Source organism: Schistocerca gregaria, chromosome 7, assembly GCF_023897955.1.
Source record: "Schistocerca gregaria isolate iqSchGreg1 chromosome 7, iqSchGreg1.2, whole genome shotgun sequence".
In the NCBI taxonomy this organism is placed as follows: Eukaryota; Metazoa; Arthropoda; class Insecta; order Orthoptera; family Acrididae; genus Schistocerca; species Schistocerca gregaria.
This window is the reverse complement of record NC_064926.1, coordinates 449,497,832-449,522,360: the sequence shown is the minus strand read 5'-3', so window position 1 is coordinate 449,522,360 and position 24,529 is coordinate 449,497,832. Positions and strand designations below refer to the sequence as shown.

Sequence of the window (24,529 nt, the reverse complement as noted above, 5' to 3'; positions counted from 1 at the left end):
GTCTGAGGCGCTGCAGTCATAGACTGTGCGGTTGGTCCCGGCGGAGGTTCGACTCCTCCCTCAGGCATGGGTGTGTGTGTTTGTCCTTAGGATAGTTTAGGTTAAGTAGTGTGTAAGCTTAGGGACTGATGACCTTAGCATTTAAGTCCCATAAGATTTCACACACATTCCATTCATTCCAACGGTCCTACCACTCTTCTCTGGGGAGCTCCTGATGTTACTGCTGTCTCCGATGAACACTCGCTGTCGAAGAAACATACTGGGTTCTATTACTTAAGAAGTCTTCGAACAAGTCACATATCTGGGAGCCCTGAACACATTTTCACCTCCCCTTCTCTGTGTCCATCTCATCCTCCCCACTCTCTTCATCTTCTCCCTCTCGCCGCTCGTGGTCTCGCGGTCACGTTCTCGCTTCCCAACCTCGGGGTCCCGGGTTTGATTCGGGACAGGGTCAAGGATTTTTTACCTGCTCATGGTTACTCGGTGTTTGTGTTGTCCTCATCATTTGGCTAGCTCTGAGTACTATAGGACTTAACATCTATGGTCATCAGTCCCCTATATCTTAGAACTACTTGAACCTAACTAATCTAAGGACATCACACAACACCCAGTTATCACGAGGCAGAGAAAATCCCTAACCCCGCCGGAAATCGAACGCTGGAAGCGAGAACGCTACCGCATGACCACGAGCTGCGGACTGCCACTTTGTTCATTAAGCGCTTACAGTTCAAGCTAAAAGTTAAGTACAAATACAGGTCTTAATATTTCTTTCCGAGTTTCTCTGCCGCCGATTGTTAAAAGATTGCGGAAAAGAGAAAGCTCTTATTTTTATTCTGAATAATCCAACGCGTAAATACGGCCTAAGCAGAAACTCGTATTTAAAGTTTCAATGCGAAAGTTTTAACTGTCGCTTAGGCCTCACATGTCTGCGACCCAAGAGTCGTATTACCTCATTCACGCCCGTGTCCTTCCTGCAGCCACAACTCTCCTTTTTATTCTGTTTGACGACTGTGTGCCGTTATGCAAGACAACACTTGAGTGGATGCAGGAGAATGCTGTCATATACACAGCACAGGTGAGCAAATTGCGAGAAAATGCAGTTGAAAATTTTACAATGTTCTTCAGTTGTGCAAAAGATTGTAGTAAAGGTAGAAGGCAATTAGAGAGAAATTGAATCGGTACTTTTTCACAGCTTTTGGTAAAAGTGTTTGACTGCGATTTGTGACTCTGCAGGAATAGATGCGTCATACTGTGCTAAAGAAGCTGCTCTTCGACAGTTGCTGTTGACGCAGGAAGTCAACAGTAGTTATATTCATTTCGTAAAATGCCACTTCTGTTGGAGAACAGGCGGTTCTACAGGGAATGATCACTATGCATTGTGTTAAGGACAAAAAATTTAAATCCAAACAGAGAGTTCGGTGAGTATTCTGGGTTTTAACAGGTGGTGATGGAGTTTCTGCCAGAAAGCTGGACACTCTCTAAGAGGAATAGTGGAATTGTTTCCGGTGAAATGAGCTCCGCTTCAAAAAGAAAATAAAAGCATCAGTAGTGGAGCGTCAATGAAAGATAAAACTGAGTCCTGCTAGTTATTCAGAATTCACTTTCAACTCAAACAATGGCGACATTAGTGTGATCACATTTGATTTTATTGGTGGACTCGTAAAGCACACTTTCGACTTTTTGCCAATAACAAAACGTGTGTCTCCCTCGGTGACTAGTGACCAGCGGAAGTCTTAGAAACAAACTTAATAGAATGGAAAACATCAGAAGGTTACAAAATACTGTACACCCTACGCAAGGTACAGTGACAGCTCCAACAGAAGAAAGCCATAGTTTCGTGACTAGACGCATTGTAGAAGCGTACTGAAGTAGTATAAGCTGATTGTATACCCACTGCGTTATAAACACACAACTGTTCTCTTAACACTTTAGTACATATGTCAAATTTAAAAAATATAAACCTTGTAAATATTCAGTGCATAATGACTTACGAAGCCATTGATACGTATGTGACAGAATTCAGAAACTCTAAGCAGATTTTAATACGCTGGGAGCCGCAGAGCTGCCTTGTGGTAGTTCTTTGGAGACTGAAGATGCTTGGGAAAGTAATTTTCCTGCTTTAATCCCACCATTACAGCTTGTACAGAATTTCTGTATGGCTTTAACATACGTGCTTAGATATGCCCGCACTTACGTGCTGGTACACAATCTGTTTTGTCGATGGGTGTAATGACTGAGTGAACGATAATTAACTAACAAAATAAAATAGCAAAGAGGTGCGATATCTCGTCCTTCCACATCCTAACGATTTCTTACAAACTGGAGCCACAGAGCTAACTTCGTTTTCATTGCTGATGTAGTACTTAGTTATAAATTTATTTGTCTTGATTGCAATATAAATAAGCTATTATATTACTGGTTGCAGATACTGAATAACAATTTTCAGAGCTACTAAAAGTACAAAAGACGGTTATCAGCAAGGAAAAAAGTTTTGGTGAAAGCTCAACATAATTTATTTGAAAATTAAGGTAGGATAACGTACCACAGCTCCTAGAGGCACACTGTGACACGTAACCAATAATGCAGCATTGCAAACAGCAAATTGTCAATGCGTTCAAACTGTACCCAGTACATTACCGTCATCATAAACAGCGATCACAATATATTTTTATGGCCGTAATAAAATCAACCCATTAGAAAATTAATGACGCACTTGGGGCGTTCAACCAAGTTGTTCTTTCTATTTTATGTACAATAGAATAGAATTTTACATAAACTGAAAATCTGGAGAGCGGTCATGTTGTAATACTTTTCACTTAATTGTCTTGAATGCAAAGTTTCTGAAGAGAATTACCGTTACCATCCTCAGAATATCTAATTTTGCTGCACTGCAACAAGTCAAATTATGTAACAATGACGTTATTTTTGCATGGCCATTACTTGCTGCAGAATGAGAGATTCCAAACATGGCTATTGCTTATCCAAAACCGGCAATTCTGTTCAACAGAAGTTTTACAGTCAAGACAATTAAATAAAAAGAATTATTCACAATGTTTCGACGACTGACCCACTAGTCCACTTCAGATGCGGCAAGTTCTCCTTTATGCGTACGCGCTGCTTTTACTCAAACCAGACTGTGAAGTGTTGCTAGTGTTGTGCTGCTATCAACAGGATGTAACGAGTATAACTGCACGTACGAGTATTTCTGTTGGTGACTGAGGACAGTGCTCTGAACGGCGTTACATCAGTGTTTACGTCATTTGTAGACTGATGATTATAGGCATTACGAGATGTATGTTTTTAGGTTGGTTAGTACTTCCAAGTTCATGTGGTAAGAGCAAGCTATTAAGACTTATTTTCCGCTGGGCAGCAAGTCAGGTGTTGAATTGTGGACGTGTGGACGCAAAACGGATAATCTACTCTGACCTACTTGATCCACTTAGTGGAGGAGAACCACCAAGTAGGAAACATCAGGTCGTAAAGTTTGTGATGTGTTTGTGGGAAGACTGTTTGATGCAGAGAAAAAAAATCAACACACTGATGTGTGTACATATTAAGGAACCATATATAAATATATATGCACTTATACCTGTTACAGCCCTGTACAGCACAGTTGAACGGCCAACGTCTGCTGCGTGCTTGATGCTCAGTTGTTTTTCGGAGACTGCACAAGTTATTCCAGGAAACGCAGATTGTCTCAACATTTCCCAACTCTGATGAATATAATGGCCGGCTAGCTCTTAATAATTTAAGCGCCTGACTTTAACTCTTAGTATATCAGATTTTCCGATCTCTTTATCTCGACAGACTTCCTAACTGCACTGACGCAGAAACTTGGCGTTTGCCTCATGATGTTGGTCTCCTTGTATTTGAATTCATGATTATATTCGAGGCAGTTTTCAGCCAGAGCTTTGCTTGATTATTTCAGCCGGATGTATCGCCGTTCCTCCTTGACTGTTATAACAGGCTCCCCCCGTACGGCAAGCAACATTCGCATGCGATGCGGTACACAGCCGACTTTCGGAGATTATTGTCGTTTTAAAGTTACGAAGAAGACTTTTTCTCTTTACAGAGTGGAACGAAATACACAGGAAGACGACTGAGTCGTCGAAACATGTTTAAAAATGAAATCATCTACACGACTCACCACCTGAAAGCATACCGTTAATCAACCACGTTATGGAAACATGCGGGTTCATGTTAGAAAACCAGCCGCGCGCTATGATGTTATTCTTCCAGTATTCTATTAGTCTCTCTTCTCCTTCCATCTCTCACTGTCCATCTCCTCCTTCCCTCCCTGTGTGGAAACGTGCTCCACGCCTCTCTGTTTTCACCTCCTCTTCCCCCAGTCTCCGTCCATCCCCTCTTCACCCCTCCCTCTGCCCATCTCTAGCCCCCTCCCCCATCATTTGTGTCAGTCTCCTCGTTTCATCTCTCTGCTGTCCAATTCCTCCTTCTCCCCTTCTCTCCCCACGTTATCACGCTCACCGTAATCGGAGGTTGGTGGTTCTTACTCCGATAGTATTTATTGCCATATGATAACTAATACTTTCCAATATTTGATTGAAGTTGTTCCAAGGGTTTAGAATGAGGTTTTTACACATTTCTTTGTCTGTGTACACACATGTAAAATATATTTCACTGCATTTGCACACATATTTCAGCTGTATGTCTAGCGAATTTCGCCCTGCTATTCCATTTCCATGCAGTTGAATGCTTATGGCATTGTATCGCTTCAGCTATGTATTGTTCAATAATATAATTTTGCTGGTGAATACTGTCAGCAAAATGCGGCGCGAATGCTTTACGAGTAATGAAGTAATAAACTAAAACGCCATGCTTCATTCGACGATTTTGCTACAAAAAGAAAATGTAGTAAACGATAAACCTTTTTCCTTTCATGATTTTGTAAGGGTTGTCAGAGAGGAAAAGTTTAGCAAAGGTTTGGTATTGTGTGTAAAGTTTGTTGCAAGTTACAAAATGCTCTCGTTCTCAAATACTGGATGAATTAAGTGTGGGTATTCTCCGTGAGCTACATTCCTTTTTCATCCCCAACCTACGCCTTTGATAGGCAAATATACGTAAGGTAGCGTAAGTTTTAATTGAGAGTAAAACCTATCTCTATTCAAAATTCCATACACATCCGTCCTGTCACTTCAGCGTGAAGGAGTAACAAACAAACAAACAAACAAACGCACACACAGTTTCGAATTATTATACACAGTGGTGACAAAAGACATAGGATACCTCCCAGTATCGTGTAGTGCGGCATCTCAGCGTGGGATAAACTAAAGTCAATGGAAGCCATCTGCAGAAATATTGAGCATGCTGCCTCTGTAGCTGTTTATTATTGCAAAAGTGTTGGCAGTGATTGGTTTTGTGCACGAGTTGATCTCTCAAATGTGTACCATAAATGTTCAACCGGATTCATGTCGGGCGATCTAGGTGGCCATATCATTCACTCGAATTGGCCAAAATGTTGTTCAAAGCATTCACGAACTACTGTGGTCCAGTGACATGGCACATTGCCATCCATAAAAATTCTATCGTTGTTTGGGAGCATGAGTAGCAGCAGATGGCCTGCAAGTAGCCAAACATCATCATTTCCAGTCACTGATCGGTTCAGTTGGACCAAGGGACCCAGCACACTCCACTGAAACACAGCACACACCGTTATGGAGCCTCTACCAACTTGGACAGTGCCATGTTGACAACTTGGGTCGGTGGATTCGTGGGATCTGCGCCACACTCGAACCATACCATCAGCTCTTATCTGCTCAAATTGGAACACGGTTTTCCAGTCCTCTAGGGCACAACCGATATGGTCACGAGCCCAGGAGAGGCGCTGCAGGCGATGTCGTGCTGCTGCTATAGCCCATTAACGTCAAAATTCGCCACACTGTCCTGACTGATCGCGATAGGCTACAATCCGACCTTTATCAAAGTCGGAAACGCGATGGTACTCATTTCTCCTCCTTACACGAGGCATCACAACGTTTCACCAGGCAACGCCGGTCAACTGGTGTTTGTGTATGAGAAATCGGTTGGAAACTTTCCTCATGTCATCACGTTGTAGGTGTCGGCACCGGCGCTAACGTTCTGTGAATGCTCCGAAAAGCTAATCATTTGCATACCACAGCATCTTCTTCTTGTCGATTGAATTTCGCGTCTGTAGCACTTCATCTTCGTGGTGTAGCAATTTTAATGTCCAGTAGTGTAACTGTGATCAAAACTTGTAGTGCGCGCCGTGTTTGGCCGCTAGTTGCCACACTGGAGCTGACGTGCTGGTGTGTGTGGTGTGTGCAGGATGAGCTGCTGGACGCGGTGCGGCGGCGGCGCAGCGGGCAGCAGAGGGACCAGCAGGAGACGAGTGAGGACACGGACGAGGACCTGGGGCTGCCGCGCTCGCCCACCAACTCGCCGCCCACCACCGCGGACGTGCTGCTCGACAAGACGCTCAAGGTACGTGCGCCCCTCTTTATGGTTGTAACGCACGTCCTGGCCCTGGCGTGGCATCATTCTTCGGGCCATCGGGGCCACGAGAGCAGGCGCTCAACATATGGTGGAAGGGGCTTTAAAGACGTTGGAGCTGATGGCTCTGTCACTCCCTAAACTGTCTGAAGTTCGTGGTCGGAGCTTACGATGCTGGATTAATCCTTCAACGAAGAGACCCATTATTTGAGGGACCAATCCTCATTATAAAGTATAAAAGTAGTCATATGGTGATCCAATGAAAGCATCCCCTCTCCATGAGACTCATCATGTGACAGTGTATTGAAATGTGCCCTTACTATGAGGCCTTTCATGTGACAATCCAATGAAACCAAGTCCTTACTTAAGGACTCACCATATCACGATCCAATGAAAGCTTTCGCTCTATATGAGACTAATTATGTGATGATACAATGAAAGTATGTCATTACTCTGAAGGTCACCGTATGACAGTTCAGTAAAAGCATACCTTTCCATCATATGACTGACCAATGAAAGTGTAGAACTACCATTAGGCCTATCATATCACAGTCTAATAAAACTGTGTTCAGTACGACGCTCATGTTACGATCACCCAATGAAACCCTACCCTCCTCATGAATTTTAGCTTATGACAGTCTACCACAACTGTGCCCTCACGATGAAGCCTGTCACATGACAGACAAATGAAACCTTGACCTCCTTGTCAGGCTCATTATATAAGAGTACAATAAAGTCATGCCATATGATTGACCAATAAAGGTATACCCTTAGTATGAAGCTCATTACAAGACCATAAGATGAATACATGGTACTGTAAGACCTGTCATATGATTGTCCAGTAATAGCATGCCTGCACCATCTCATCATATGGAGAGGAAATGAAAACATGCTTTTGCAAAGAGGCCCGTAGCAGTACAGTCTAAATGAAAGCGTGCCTTCGGTAGAATACCCATCACGTGACTGACCAAAGACAGCCTACCTTTACCATGAAGTACTTCATTTGACAAGCCAAAGGAGTGCCTTCACTACCAGGTCTGTGATATGACAGTCCAACCAATGTGTGCCCTCATTATGAGGCCTGTGATATGAAAGTCCAATTTTCTCTATGAGACATGTCATACGAGAGTTGAATGAAAGTTTTGATTCGCTATGAGGCTCATCATATGATAATCCAAACAAAGCACATTTCACTGTGAGGCCTGTCATATTACAGAGCAACGGAAGCATATCCTCGCTACAAGGCCTGTCATATAATGCACCAATAAAAGTGTGTAGTCAGTGCATGGTCGATGATGCAATGGTCTAGTGAAAGTATACCTTGACTACAAAACCTCTGATGTGACAGTCCAGTGAAAGTGTCCCCTCACTAAACTAGTATCTTAGTTTGTCTGAAACAGCTGCAATATTTACGCTGTGGCAAGCTACCACTCGAATTCAAAAATCTTAGTAGTAATACACGCGCTTTCAAATCGAAACTGAAAAGTTTCCTCATGGGTCACTCCTTCTATTCTGTCGAGGAGTTCCTTGAAAAATTAAGCTGATTCTTATTATATTGTTGACTGCGTTTCCTTAAACTTATGGATTGACTTTTTTCGGGTTCATCAACATTTATTTTAATCTGTTATTACTTTTATGTTGTAATTTCATGTTCCATGACCTTGGAGATTTGCTCCTCAATTTGGTCCTACGGAACTTGATGTGTAAATAAATAAAACAAATAAATAGGAGACTTGCCGTATGACAGTCCACTGAAAGCGTGCGTTCACTACAAGGCTCGTCATGCGATGGCTAAACTAGTCTCTTAGTCTGTCCGAAACAGTTCCAGTATTTACGCTGTGGCAAGAAACGAATTACCTCATAGTTCTTCGCTTGATCAGTGAGTCAGCCATTTTTAGCTGCTTTACTGGCCTGCTATGGTACTCGTGCGCAGTAATTTCAATGCGTACTAGAACTACAAACTTGCAACAGCAAACAAGAAAAATTAGTCATGTAACTACAATTATCTGAGTTGATCGTTAAAACTGATACACAGGAATAACAATGAAGTTAAGTCACTGCCGTCAAACTACGCAGCACAAAAAGGATAAGAAACAAAGAACGGAGTTACTTATCAACTTGCTCTTCAACTGTGCCACGTGACTGTTGACGGCTGCGCTAAGGTCTTGTGGGATGCCCTCAAGGTGTTGACCTAGATGGATCACACTCCCTGACATGGCTGCTCGTTCAGTAAGAGTCGCCCGCGGTGTTCACCCTGCAGTGGTCAGGGAAGGCCCGGCCCGCTGGTGCCGACCGCTGGCCCCTGGCGGGTCATAACGTAACGGGACCCGCAGCCGGAGCTCGGTGGCCGCAGCCGCTCACGCTGCCCAAGAGCCAGCGCTGCCTTTGTCCCGCGGGGCAGGTGACGCGGCTTCGCTGTGGACCCATCTCTCGTAAAACCCGACACCTGTGACACTGCTGTAACTGCGTCATTCTGAATTACACTACTAGCCATTAAAATTGCTACACCACCAAGATGACGGGCTACAAACGCCAAATTTAACCTGCAGGAAGAAGATGCTGAGATATGCAAATGATTAGCTTTTCACAGCATTCACACAAAGCTGGCGCCAGTGGCGACACCTACAACGTGCTCACATGAGCAAAGTTTCCAACCGATTTCTCATACACAAACTGCAGTTGACCGGCGTTGCCTGGTGAAACGTTGTTGTGATGCCTCGTGTCAGGAGGAGAAATGCGTACCATCACGTTTCCTACTTTGATAAAGGTCGGATTGTAGCCTATCGCGATTGCGGTTTATCCTATCGCGACATTGCTGCTCGCGTTGGTCGAGATCCAATGACTGTTAGCAGAATATGGAACAGTGGGTGCAGTAGGGTAAAACGGAACGCCGTGCCGGATCCCAAAGGCCTCGTATCACTAGTAGTGAAATGACAGGCATCTTATCCGCATGGCTGTAACGGATCGTGCAGCCACGTCTCGACCCCTGAGTCAACAGATGGGGACGTTTGCAAGACAACAACCATCTGCACGAACAGTTCGACGACGTTTGCAGCAGCATGGACTATCAGCTCGGAGATCATGGCTGCGGTTACCCTTGACGCTGCATCACAGACAGAAGAGCCTGCTACGGTGTACTCAACGACGAACCTGGGTGCACGAATGGAAAACGTCAGTTTTTCTGATGAATCCAGGTTCTGTTTAGAGTATGGTGATGGTTGCATGCGTGTTTGGCGACATCGCGGTGAAAGCACATTGGAAGCGTGTATTCGTCATCGCCATACTGGCGTAGCGCCTGGCGTGATGGTACGGGGTGCCATTGGTTACACGTCTCGGTCACCTCTTGTTCGCATTGACGGCACTTTGAACAGTGGACGTTACAGACTCATCAGAACAATGTAATGAGCCTTAAGATGAACCCCTAGATAATTCTTTAACTGTGAAACTCTGGAACCTTAGGAGTAATTTCAGTCAAACTTGGTACACAAATGACTTTCTATCTGGAAAAAAATGGATGCAACTAGGGCACCTCTATAGCTATTACAGATGATGGTAGGGAAAGGGGAGGGGGGGGCAGGGGAAAGAAAAGGAGTGATATTTACTCACAACTTTCGAACGCCTGGAGCAATCTCAACCGAGTTTAGCACCAGTATGACATACCACCTGGAAAAAGTGCTGGGGAAGGGAGAACAAGGCTCCCTGCTAATCGTGTTTGTGAGGGTGGAGGAAGATGACAAGTAGAACTAGAGTCGAATCAGTGGTTTCATATGTTACCTAACAGGGTGGCTACAGTTTCAATATGATTTCACTCTTAGTGTCTCGTTAGAAGTGGGAATGGGGCGACATAAAAATATGTAACCGTGCAAAGCCTGGCAACAACGTACTTCGAAATACACAACACGAATGTATAAGTTAACTATAGAGCGAGCGCCACCTACGCAGAATCTGATTGCTCCGAATACGATTGTAGCAGATGAGTGCAGTTGAATGATGGTGACTGTGACCTTCATAGGAGAGATTGCCGATCTCCTTGCAAACTTACTCTCAGTGCAGCAGATGTCTGTAAGAGGCAATGTACGAGGGCTATTCGGAAGGTAAGGAACAAATGGTTCAAATGGCTCTGAGCACTATGGGACTCAACTGCTGTGGTCATTAGTCCCCTAGAACTTAGAACTACTTAAACCTAACTAACCTAAGGACATCACACACATCCATGCCCGAGGCAGGATTCCAACCTGCGACCGTAGCAGTCGCACGGTTCCGGAAGGTAAGGAACGACAGGTCGCGAAGTGGAAACCTCAGTAAAATCAAAATTGTTTTATTTGCAACAGTTAGCTACATCTTGCAGCTACTTATCTCCGTAGTCGCCGATCCGACTTAGACGTTTGTCGTAGCGTTGTACCAACTTTCCAATACCCTCGTTATAGAAGGCAGCCGCCAGCGCTTTCCGCCAGTTCTCTACGCTGGCCTACAGCTCGTTGTCTGTGTGGCGTTGCGGGAACGTCTCGAGTTGAGGACAGTACATGAGCTGAGCAGAGACGAATCGGGTCTCATTCTACCGACGATACGGCCTGGAAATGGGGAAATGCATTGATATAAACAACACTGACAAAGGGCGGATTGTTACGGTCCGGCGCCTAAAAATATGCAACTCGAATATGGCGAAGCCGGTCGGCTGTTTGCGTGCTTCCCATCCTGACCCAACGACCTTAACTTATGAGTGCAGTGGGCAGGAAGTTATCGATACTGCACTACGGATCAACGAAAATGTGTCACGTAGTCTATCACTTTTCCTATCACATCAGATCTGCCTTAGTCGAGATGAACACTTGCTCGAAATACGAACCAGGCGACGGACGTAGGCCTATGGGAACAGTGCTACGCTAAGAACGATATTTACCTATGCTTCCGTGAGACCTGTGGACTACGTGAATATCAAATGAAAAACGTCATCATTACGGCGCTGACCTGCTGGTAAAATCCGGCCACTTTAGTTCGATTGACCACCATTAGGTTCGTAGAAACATTTACAACATCGTATTAGGTGAATATATCCACTGACGTGAGATAATAAAACAACGAATTTGTTACTGTCGACACTTCGTGACATAAATTACACCTTCCAGATATAAACTATGTTAGCCAATGCTCTCGCTCACTTTCGAGTTACATCAGTTGTGAACGGATGCACAATGATTTGTATTACGATGTGACAATAGTGAGGAATTCATGGATTTATTATCTGACGTCAGTGACTTTATTCACCTAATACGATGATGTAGATGCTTTTAAGAACCTGATGATTGTCTGTCGACTGAAACCGGTTGTTAAAATAAAGATTATATCAGCAGCTCAAGACGGTAATCACAACATTTTTCGAACCTCTACGAGCCGTGGCACATCGCCTCTTGAAAATATATTGAACATTACATGATGATGTCTTCTCCAACGGCAATGGCGTCGTTCAGTGGTTCAAATATGTGTGCGTGTGCGGATAAGTTCCTAAGGGACCAAACTCCTGAGGTCATCGGTCCCTAGTCTTACACACTTCTTAAACTGATTTAATCTAACTTATGCTAAGATTAACATACACACCCATGCCCGAGGGAGGACTCGATCCTCCGGCGGGAGGGGCCGCGCAATCCGTGACATGACGCCCCAAACCGCGCGGCCACGCACGCGGCCTTTCAGCGCTGAAACTGGCCGTGTGATAAGGCCAGAATCTTGTTACGGTAGTTTTAGGAACATGATGGGGTCACGTTGTTGCCTTGGTCACCAAATTGGCCGGAATGAACTCGATGGAACACATCAGGGACGCTGTAAGATGCTAGCTCCGCGCCAACAAACCGCCGCCCTGTAATTTACGGGAAGTGTTTGCTTGACATGTACATATGCGCCGCGTGCCACAAACGTATGGAGATCTACCATTGACTTGCCGGAATCCATGAGACGCAGAATCTCCGTTCTATTACGTTTAGAGGTGGCCCAGCACCCTATATAGTTTTGCCTCATCGGTGTAAGTACTGTCGGATGTCAAGTGACGAGACGGTATTCCACGGTACTTGTTCGGTTGTACCGTTTTGTTTCGTCAGCAGTGACCGATAGCTCGCTTTGAAAGTGCTCGCAGAAGGTGCAGGAGATGGGTGGAGCCCCTGGCGAGAGGCGTGTCGGTGATCGTGACATTCCTCCTTGGAGAGACCGAAGCGCCTGCCTGATCTCCTTCCCGTACTGCGTGCCCAGTGCTGACCGTGGGAAACCTGGCCAGAGGTCGCCAATACGCAGCGCGGCGCGGGTTGCTGTTCCACGGCCCCTTTCAGGTCAGCCCACACTTTCGCCAGCGGTTGGAGGAAAGATTTCGCTATTGTGCTTATGTACGTGTATCGGCAAATACACTCCTGGAAATTGAAATAAGAACACCGTGAATTCATTGTCCCAGGAAGGGGAAACTTTATTGGCAGATACATCACATGATACATCACATGATCACACTGACAGAACCACAGGCACATAGACACAGGCAACAGAGCATGCACAATGTCGGCACTAGTACAGTGTATATCCACCTTTCGCAGCAATGCAGGCTGCTATTCTCCCATGGAGACGATCGTAGAGATGCTGGATGTAGTCCTGTGGAACGGCTTGCCATGCCATTTCCACCTGGCGCCTCAGTTGGACCAGCGTTCGTGCTGGACGTGCAGACCGCGTGAGACGACGCTTCATCCAGTTCCAAACATGCTCAATGGGGGACAGATACGGAGATCTTGCTGGCCAGGGTAGTTGACTTACACCTTCTAGAACACGTTGGGTGGCATGGGATACATGCGGATGTGCATTGTCCTGTTGGAACAGCAAGTTCCCTTGCCGGTCTAGGAATGGTAGAACGATGGGTTCGATGACGGTTTGGATGTACCGTGCACTATTCAGTGTCCCCTCGACGATCACCAGAGGTGTACGGCCAGTGTAGGAGATCGCTCCCCACACCATGATGCCGGGTGTTGGCTCTGTGTGCCTCGGTCGTATGCAGTCCTGATTGTGGCGCTCACCTGCACGGCGCCAAACACGCATACGACCATCATTGGCACCAAGGCAGAAGCGACTGTCATCGCTGAAGACGACACGTCTCCATTCGTCCCTCCATTCACGCCTGTCGCGACACCACTGGAGGCGGGCTGCACGATGTTGGGGCCTAACGGTGTGCGGGACCGTAGCCCAGCTTCATGGAGACGGTTGCGAATGGTCCTCGCCGATACCCCAGGAGCAACATTGTCCCTAATTTGCTGGGAAGTGGCGTTGCGGTCCCCTACGGCACTGCGTAGGATCCTACGGTCTTGGCGTGCATCCGTGCGTCGCTGCGGTCCGGTCCCAGGTCGACGGGCACGTGCACCTTCCGCCGACCACTGGCGACAACATCGATGTACTGTGGAGACCTCACGCCCCACGTGTTGAGCAATTCGGCGGTACGTCCACCCGGCCTCCCGCATGCCCACTATACGCCCTCGCTCAAAGTCCGTCAACTGCACATACGGTTCACGTCCACGCTGTCGCGGCATGCTACCAGTGTTAAATACTGCGATGGAGCTCCGTATGCCACGGCAAACTGGCTGACACTGACGGCGGCGGTGCACAAATGCTGCGCAGCTAGCGCCATTCGACGGCCAACACCGCGGTTCCTGGTGTGTCCGCTGTGCCGTGCGTGTGATCATTGCTTGTACAGCCCTCTCGCAGTGTCCGGAGCAAGTATGGTGGGTCTGACACACCGGAGTCAATGTGTTCTTTTTTCCATTTCCAGGAGTGTAGTTGCGGACTTGGAGAAGTGCCATGTCTCTGTCTATATGTGTACTACTTGCCCTATTCTTAAGGGAATGGGCCTGCTCCATGTGGTCCAGTTTGCTTCAGTCATGTCTCCAGTGTCATAACAAGGGTAACTGTCGCTCAGAAAAACTTTGTGCCTTCCCCGACACAACTTGGAAAAAGAACGCCTACAGACTTGGTGGAATGCCATGTCTCGGCCTAAATATGTACTTCAATAAAATCTTCTCTGTTTACAAGCCGCGCCATTTAGAACAAAACATAAAACACTCGACCTTTCGACTTCTGATGGCGATGGTGGAGACAGATATCGGAAGTTCGAGTGTTTTATTCGAAACGACGCGGCTTGTAAACGGAGAAGCTTTTACTGTAACATGCCACCGCGAAATATTCCGAGAAAACACAAATCCCCTCCCGCCGGAAGTTCGAGTCCTCCCTCGGGCATGGGTGTTTGTATTGTTCTTAACATGAGTTAGTTCAAGTAGTGTGTAAGTCTAGCGACTGATGACCTCAGCAGTTCGGTCCCTTAGGAATTCACGCACGTTTGAACACTCTTTGAAGACATAAAGATGTACTACTTGCTCATCATTAAAGGTATGGACCAGTGGCGTAACAAGGATAAACGGAGCTCAGAGGAAACTTTGTACCCATCATCGTGAGAACCTGAAGAGGGCCGCGAAAAGACGATCTAAAGATCGTAGTCTAGTTGTTTTGGTGCTTCATAATGTCGCTGCCTAACACCGAAAATGATTTTTTTAAATTGATACTAGCCATGGAACCCTACGAACTTATTAAAAAAAGTACATATTTTAATAATGCTTATTTTGTATGACACAGTTCAAAAGTGGAACGACACACATTTCCAAACTGCATTGCTGCCAATAACGTGATTACTTTTTCAGCGTTTCATTTCTGATCAGCTGAAAAAAAAACGAAAAGTAGTTGATACTGAAAAGATTGTAACCATATATTTATTATTATTTTCGCTATGTGTTTCGGAGGATTATATATTTCGCCATCAGGTAGATTTATCTCAATTAACAAGACGTCGATACGACAGTTTGTGTAACTTTTGGATAAGCTGCGTCATTGCCATTCACTGTTTGCATGTTACATATATATGGTCGTATTTACAAAAAACTGAAAGACGGTGCCTAAAATCGTATATACTGTACATATATATCCAATTAATGGACATGAATCCACGTGATGATGATGGTTCAAATGGCTCTGACCACTATGGGACGTCTGAGGTCATCAGTCCCCTAAAACTTAGAACTACTTAAACCTAACGAACCTAAGGACATCACACACATCCATGCCCGAGGCAGGATTAGAACCTGGCACCGTAGCGGTAGCGCGGTTCCAGACTGTAGCGCCTAGAACCTCTCGGCTAACCCGGCCGGCGATAGTGATGGTGTTGCTCCCCGAAACGTTTATTGGAAACAATAGTAAATGTGACTGGTTACAGCAGTTTGTGCTTTCAGTTGATATACATAACGCTAAGGAACACGTTTAACGAGTGCAACAAATGCAAAATGTGCTCTTTACACTAGTTGCGTAGGCTCACTTGGCAAAATTGGAGCAAATGTGTCTAGCTGTCGAAGACGAGAAACAAAGGTCTCCGTACCCAGGGGAGATTGTTATTATGGTACTGTTGCTGAATATATTCCACTCCTTATCTCCTCATGATTTAGTTTCAGAGATCTCTATCCCTCCATACTTTATTGCCTTCCACTCCTTTCTCTTCTTCTTCGTCTTCTCCTCCTTCGCCCTCCCTCTTCCACCTTTGTTTCCGTTACTAAACAGAACCTATGGGAACGGCTACTCAAGCACGTGGCCCCATAGCCTCACCCTGGCAACACCGTTGCTTTACTCCCAATGCTAAAGCCATGTGTGTGTGTGTGTGTGTGTGTGTGTGAGCCTTCAGTGCGAAAGATCGATGCGTCGGTGCCATTTCGGCACGGCACGTCATTCGGCCACGTCACGTACTGCTGTAATGAGGTCACTGCCCCACCAATCACTGTCCACCGGAGGACACAGGAAGCGCTGTCCCTCTCTTCCCTCTTTTTTTTTTTTTTTTGCAGTCAGAGCCTAATGTACTCCCGACAGCGAGGACATTGGTGTTCCTCCTGTATCATCCACAAATGTAGAAGGCAGACTGACTGAAATACTTCGCATTTGTATTTTTCCAGATTTTACACCTTTCTATATTTGTATCAGCTGTATATGAGCAAAGTGAGGACGGTCTGCATGTGGATTGCTCCATATCTTCCACACTAGATAATTTCCTTCAATACGACATGTTTTCCTGTAGATAGTGTTGGTATCTGCTCGCAGTGAGTTTCTCTCCAGGTAATTATTCATTATCGCGAATCTTTTGTGTGAAATAATGTGACAATGTACTTATTATCTTAATAAGCTCGTTATATAACTGATTTACGTTACCTCATTCATTAGTTACGTCATATCTGTAAGATTGGAAAAGGGTACTGTTCGTGCTTTGTGCACCTGCGAGGGCAATTCTGAACAACCTTTTGACAGGCCACTGTATGTGATAAAAGCTGTAAGAAAGGAAGTTCGTGATCAATGGTCCCTCATTATCCTATCCAATAAGAAATTCGTATCCGCAGAACACCATTGAAAATGTCTACAATCACTAATCGATTCGTCCATCATCATTCATCTTAAACAGTGTGAATAAATGACAAATAATGTGTAACTATTTTTACTGTTGTGCGTGTTACAACGCCTCCGTAGGGAAATTGTACTCCTTTGTTAATTCTGGCTACACAGCAGTACCTCAATTGCAAATGTAAGAACTAAACGCATGTCGGATGCAGGTAACGAATAAATACGTGAGATAGAAGGAAATGTGTTTCACTTTTGAACAATGTCACTGTGGAAGTCTCTCCACTAAGAGCGTCGTAATTTCTTTGTTCATTTACATTCACTGTGTACAAATAAGACAGTATGATTTTGATGGTCGAGACAACGAAGCACGGAAGCCCACACGCAAATTATGCCGAAAAAAGACACGATTTTAACTAAACTGAATGTTATCATTGATCTCAACCATATGAAAGCAACTGAAATTAGTGCTGCTTGCTGCAATTTCACCATCACACCAAAGATTGCTGGTCGATTGCGTCCGTAAGAAGACAGATTTCTGAATTACTGCTTGTCACTGCATGTTGGCAATAGCGGAAAAAAGATGAGAGTGCGTCTGTATTTCAAAAGCAAGGTGGAACTAAACGAAACGTTGAACGCCTAACGCTCTAAAACACTGGTCGGTTCCGGTCGAAGCTTTGTCCCCTCTCTAAGAGATACACGCACTTCCTTGTTTTGGCAAAGATGAGTCGCTTTCGCAGACAGAGGCGACTCGTGACTGTGAATCAACTAGTGACTTATGCAGGGAGCGACACCGCAATGTACGAAAGGCGCTTGCTACGAAATATCTGCCTTTCACTTTCTGCTTCTTTGCCTGCTTCACAGAAGCGCTCCTGCATACCTTTCTGGGATAGCACGTCTCGAGATAAACGATCACATGAAGAAATGGCTTAGACGCCGCTTATTGTTTCCAGAGTGGATGCTTTCAGACATCCGGGCAGATTAAAACGTTGTGCCAGAGGGGAACTCGAAAGAGGTACTCTTGCCTTTCGAGAAAGATCTCGGACCGGCACAACTGGTGCGGTGGCGCAGTGGTTAGCACACTGGACTCGCATTTGGGAGGACGACAGTTCACACCCGCGTCCGGCCGTCGTGATTTAGGTTTTCCGTGATTTCCCTAAATCGTTTCAGGCAAATGCAAGGATGGTTCCTTTGAAAGGCCACAGCTGACTTATTTTCCCATTCTTCCCTCATACGACGGGACCGACGACCCCACTGTTTCGTCCCCTTCCCCCCAAATCAACCAACCAACCATCGGTCCGGCATACAGTTTTAACCTGCACACACCACTGCAGGCTGGAAGATTCATTCGTTGCCCCACCTCGTTCAGTTAAATAATTTAAGACACTCTTTTTGTTGTTGGTAAAGACGAAAGAGCGGAGCGAGGAAAGATACTTCTGATTATTCGTAATCGAAGCTAAACTGAAGTCTTACGGAGATTCTGATTTCATTATTATTGCTCCTCATTTTAAAAATTACATCCACAATTAAGTAAGCGGCGAAGTTAGTTTTAGATGTATGCATCTCTAGACGTCTTACAAGTCTCGAGATCTTTTCTCCTGATCATGGGCTGGAAATAGAGAAACAATAACTTATACATGATAATTGTCGTAAGTAAATTAAGTATATGTTTAAATGAGAACATTTTGACTTAGTTTTTTTTTTTAATGTTCAAATGTGTGTGAAATCTTATGGGACGTAAATGCTAAGGTCATCAGTCCCTAAGCTTATACACTACTTAACCTAACTTATCCTGAGGACAAACACACATACCTACGCCCGAGGGAGAACTCGAACCTCCGCAGGGACCAGCCGCACAGTCCATGACTGCTGTGCCTAAGACCGCTCGGCTAATCCCGCGTGGCGCTTACGTTTCACCGTCACTGTTATGGGTGTGAATTGAAGCTACATGTTTACTATTGCCGTAGGCAATTGTTCACTAAGCGTCTCAGAGGCTTAAACATCCATCATTAGACCCATTTGTGCCAACTTAACTTGCTTCGTTGTATACAAAGCGTATGTGATGTAACGCGACTTGAAAAGGAGCCTGTGACAACTGGAGGCAGTCTCATAGGATATGCCAAAGCTGTACAGACAACGCGTACATTACTTATTAACTGACGTAAACCTGCCCGGTGATGAACGTCTAAACCTCCGAAACGCACAGTGAACATAAATTGTGACTGATAACAGTAAAGTTGTAGTTCCAATTGAATGTTCCGTTAATTATATTTCCTACATCCTTAATTTCGTCATTTCGATGATCAACTAAAACATCTCTCGGGTTGCGACATAGTCCCAGCCAAAATGCACAGTTATAGAAGTAGGTATTTATGTACTTATTTCTGTTATGAATCACAAAATTTTATACCATGTTACTACTTCTGGTCAGTAGTGACCATCTTCAGACCTTATTTATTCATTTATTCGAGTCAGAAACATATACAATACAGCATAGCTTCAATATTCTTACCATTAAAGGCAAATGTGAGAAAGAATATTAAAGTTACATTTTCTCCAGACCTGAGAACGCACAGTTATCTAACCACACCGTATCAGCATCTGAAAAAATGTGGGAGTCCAAGTAAGATGCCAAACGAGTTTCGTCAGACCTACGTAAAACAAAGGTACCACTTGCACGGTTATAACAGACATATTTACTCTGTGAAGCGTCTTTATTAGATCCCGGTGCCGTGCCGTGTACTGCAGTCTAATAGGATTCTTAGTAGGGTCAACATGTCTGCTACAACAGTGTATGTAGTACATTTTATATAAGTATGACGAAACCTGTTTGTCTTGTTACTTTGACTGTAACTGACTCGATGTGATTAGAAAATCGTGTGTTCCCAGGTCTGAAAATGGTCATTACTGACAAAAATAAATAACTTGGCACAAAATTTTGTGACCCATAAGTGAAATAAATATGTAAGACGTCTCCAGTTTCAAGCGGAATGTACACCGTCCCACGATAATACCTCGCTTATGAGATACTAGCAAACCACAGCGCTGTTTGCATATTTATTGCAACACATCCATTAACGCTAAGCCGAACACAACTTCACCGCCCCATTTCACTTTCCTCAGGCGCCGTTACGGTCTGAAAGCCAGTTTCCTCCATTAAATATTCACGAATGTGCGCCGACGATAAGGCGTTTCGTCTTAGTACTAATGCCTCGCGGAATCCTAGCTTACACGGCACGGGACGTTTTTGGTCACTTACTCTGTGGCCCATATAACCCAGCAACTTTGGTGCCACCTTTCAGACAATTTTTAAGCATTAATTTACAATCCTTTTCAAGTTCTATCCCACATAATTAACGACAAGATACAGTTTACGAGCAGGAACTTGTTCTGTGGCGGCTATTTGGATAGTTACAAAAGCTTTCTAATTTGGCCTTGTCTTTCACGTTTTCTCACTCGCCCCCCTCCCCATCCTTACAAATATTCATACGCATAAAAGAAAGAATCTTTCTTAGTTTTTCGTAACAAATATTCACTCAATTCCGCATTTTAATAATCAATAGTTCTATATTCAGACTGGCTGGTCAGTCAGACATTAAACAAGGAATGACTTTATTGCTCATATGACGCGTTTCGGAATTTATCCCTCATACACCTACAAAAAAATTATTTATTTATTTCTTTCTAGTATGGCAATACATATACAAAGATAACAAAACTAATACACGCCAACATTTAAGCACAGCTCTCCAGCACAAAATAATACAAATGAAAACAGCTATATATGGAATCAAGTGCTTTTAAGTATTTTATAACATCACTCGCCCCTGTGAGGAACCCTTCAAAAGGACCCTTGTAGACCCTTGCAGGACATGTCGGTACAATATGAGCAAATGTCTTTCGTTCCGCACCACAGTCACTCGATAGTGACGAAGATGTGCCTCACCTGTAGAGAGTTATCTGCAAATATCTAAAGCCAAGAAGCAGAGGCAGCCAGATAATCGCAAATATTGCCTGACTAAATGAATTTGCCGTAAGACATCTACAAAAAAATGAGATACAAAAATATTTTATAAAACATAGCAATGCATGGCAGTAGCATTCCACTTCGGTTGAAAACACCTGGCACAATCTATAACAAGCCTACCCAGGTACAATATCTGCAAATATATACTGCTCCCCCCCCCCCCCCCCAAATTTCTGCAGTCTGCGTCTTGTATTAATATGGGTTAAGATGTACGATTACACTATGTATTGTATACCTTGAGTTTATCGAGGTGGCGCAGTGGTTAGACACTGGACTCGCCTTCGGGAGGACGACGGTTCAATCCCGCGTCCGGCCATCCTGATTTAGGTTTTCCGTGATTTCCCTAAATCGCCCCAGGCAAATGCCGGGATGGTTCCTTTCAACGTGCACGGCCGACTTCCTTCCCTGTCCTTCCCTAAACCGACGAGACCGATGACCTCGCTGTCTGGTCTCCTTCCCCAAAACAACCAACCAACCAACCAACCTTGAGTTTATAACTTTTGTAAAGCGCCACAAGAAGCTACGATTTTAACATTTGACAGTACATAGAATCAAATAATATTTCTTACTTATATTGTTATAACGTGCAGTTCCCCACATCCGATTTTTGTTTTTTGTAAAGTACTTCCCATGTTTCATAAAAACTAGCTGTTCTCACTAGCAGAAATGTTTTCTTCTCATTGATGTAAGCGCATATTGGGTTGCTGTGATTATAGCTTTTGGCGACTTGTGGCCCCTTGTAATGCTCCCGAATATAACAAATATTTTGTGTAATATTTATCATTGTAAAGTCATTAGCATTAGTATAAAAAATATTTCTTCCACAATAAGCTGTTTCATAGCCGTGAGACACATAGTGTAATAAATGTACAATAATTGATGCGCCTTGGCGCCACTATACATTTTCTAATGCCACCCGGTGGCAAAAATAACTTCCTGGTCCGCACTCTTCGAAATTATGTCAGCTGTTTGCGAATATTTGTTTCACATATAATTGGTATTATAGTTTGTGCCAGGTGTTCCCAGTCAAAGTGGAATACTACAGCCATGCATTGCTATGTTTTGTAAAATATTTTTGTATCTCATTTCTCTCTGTAGATGTCTGACGAATAAATACCGAAACGCGCCATATGAGCAATAAAGTCATTCCTTGACCGATGTTTGACTTTAAGCATTGCGACCCAGTCAGCCCGAATGCAGAACTATTATAATAACCGTCGCCTGCCACCCTTTTCAAACAGAGCATTTTCTGCCTGGGGTCCAGGGCAAAACTCGCGCCCCCAGCCACTCTCCCTCGACTATCAATATCTCATTTATTTCTTTTAGTCATCGATCCAGCGCTGCTTAATCTGTTTGTCCCTTTATTCAGATCAACACGACAGTATAATAAAGTAGAAGGTAGTCTCATCAAAATTCTTTTTTGTCTGTACAGAAGAACCACAGAAGAGTATATAGTCGAAAGTCCAAAAACTTGCAACATAACGCGATTCCTTTTACTTTGTTTCCATTGCTGGTCAGTGCAAAAGCGTAACAAACAAAGGAACAATTGCAAAACGTAGTTTTTACCCTTCGTTCACACATTGGTGCCAAGGCTGGAGGAAACATTGGCCAGTATTTATGGAATTAAGGGACAGGGCCCACACAGTGAAGCATTCAGCTGAATCAATTCAGTATGTCTGACGCACAGATCGCCATCTCTGCATTTGAAAATATGACGACGACGTACAAAGAAACTAACTCGGTATCGAAACGGCAAAGGCAGAAAACAAACAACATTGGGGCCAGCGTGGTCGGTCTATCGGTATTGGCCCAAAATCTTAAATACTTGGTTCTCCACAGCTTTCACATATTTGTTAAAGGATATCTTCCATACACTATGAGGTCCATTACAAATGTTTTATTTGCTAAAACCGGTTTTCTGATTTATAACCCATCATGAATGGCATATGATACAGAGGTATAAACAACTGTATGTACATCGATTTCTACAAAGTGATAACTGTACATATGTAGTAGCAACGTAAGTCTACTTTCATTATTCACTTCTATAGCAATGACACTTTTGTCAGTTAATAGGACCGGTTGTTTCATCATATGATTCTATATACACTCCTGGAAATTGAAATAAGAACACCGTGAATTCATTGTCCCAGGAAGGGGAAACTTTATTGACACATTCCTGGGGTAAGATACATCACATGATCACACTGACAGAATCACAGGCACATAGACACAGGCAACAGAGCATGCACAATGTCGGCACTAGTACAGTGTATATCCACCTTTCGCAGCAATGCAGGCTGCTATTCTACCATGGAGACGATCGTAGAGATGCTGGATGTAGTCCTGTGGAACGGCTTGCCATGCCATTTCCACCTGGCGCCTCAGTTGGACCAGCGTTCGTGCTGGACGTGCAGACCGCGTGAGACGACGCTTCATCCAGTCCCAAACATGTTCAATGGGGGACAGATCCGGAGATATTGCTGGCCAGGGTAGTTGACTTACACCTTCTAGAGCACGTTGGGTGGCACGGGATACATGCGGACGTGCATTGTCCTTTTGGAACAGCAAGTTCCCTTGCCGGTCTAGGAATGGTAGAACGATGGGTTCGATGACGGTTTGGATGTACCGTGCACTATTCAGTGTCCCCTCGACGATCACCAGAGGTGTACGGCCAGTGTAGGAGATCGGTCCCCACACCATGATGCCGGGTGTTGGCCCTGTGTGCCTCGGTCGTATGCAGTCCTGATTGTGGCGCTCACCTGCACGGCGCCAAACACGCATACGACCATCATTGGCACCAAGGCAGAAGCGATTCTCATCGCTGAAGACGACACGTCTCCATTCGTCCCTCCATTCACGCCTGTCGCGACACCACTGGAGGCGGGCTGCACGATGTTGGGGCGTGAGCGGAAGACGGCCTAACGGTGTGCGGGACCGTAGCCCAGCTTCATGGAGGCGGTTGCGAATGGTCCTCGCCGATACCCCAGGAGCAACAGTGTCCCTAATTTGCTGGGAGTGGCGGTGCGGCCCCTACGGCACTGCGTAGGATCCTACGGTCTTGGCGTGCATTCGTGCGTCGCTGTGGTCCGGTCCCAGGTCGACGGGCACGTGCACCTTCCGCCGACCACTGGCGACGACATCGATGTACTGTGGAGACCTCACGCCCCACGTGTTGAGCAATTCGGCGGTACGTCCACCCGGCCTCCCGCATGCCCACTATACGCCCTCGCTCAAAGTCCGTCAACTGCACATACGGTTCACGTCCACGCTGTCGCGGCATGCTACCAGTGTTAAAGACTGCGATGGAGCTTCGTATGCCACGGCAAACTGGCTGACACTGACGGCGGCGGTGCACAAATGCTGCGCAGCTAGCGCCATTCGACGGCCAACACCGCGGTTCCTGGTGTGTCCGCTGTGCCGTGCGTGTGATCGTTGCTTGTACAGCCCTCTCGCAGTGTCCGCAGCAAGTATGGTGGGTCTGACACACCGGTGTCAATGTGTTCTTTTTTCCATTTCCAGGAGTGTATTTCAATGACAGAACTGGACAACCTACTTAATGAGCAAATAGAGTTACGTAATAAGATGTAT

The 24,529-nt window shown here is 45.0% G+C and overlaps 1 protein-coding gene across 5 annotated transcripts in view; it reads left to right on the top strand.

Moving 5' to 3' along the window:
• LOC126281243 (uncharacterized) overlaps positions 1-24,529 on the top strand; it is a 981,147-nt gene that overhangs the window by 832,077 nt on the left and 124,541 nt on the right. For all 5 annotated transcript variants that reach the window (XM_049980028.1, XM_049980026.1, XM_049980027.1 and 2 more), the window contains one exon: positions 6,307-6,462. In XM_049980028.1, the coding sequence (XP_049835985.1) occupies positions 6,307-6,462 (156 nt within the window). The remainder of the gene's footprint in view (positions 1-6,306; positions 6,463-24,529) is intronic.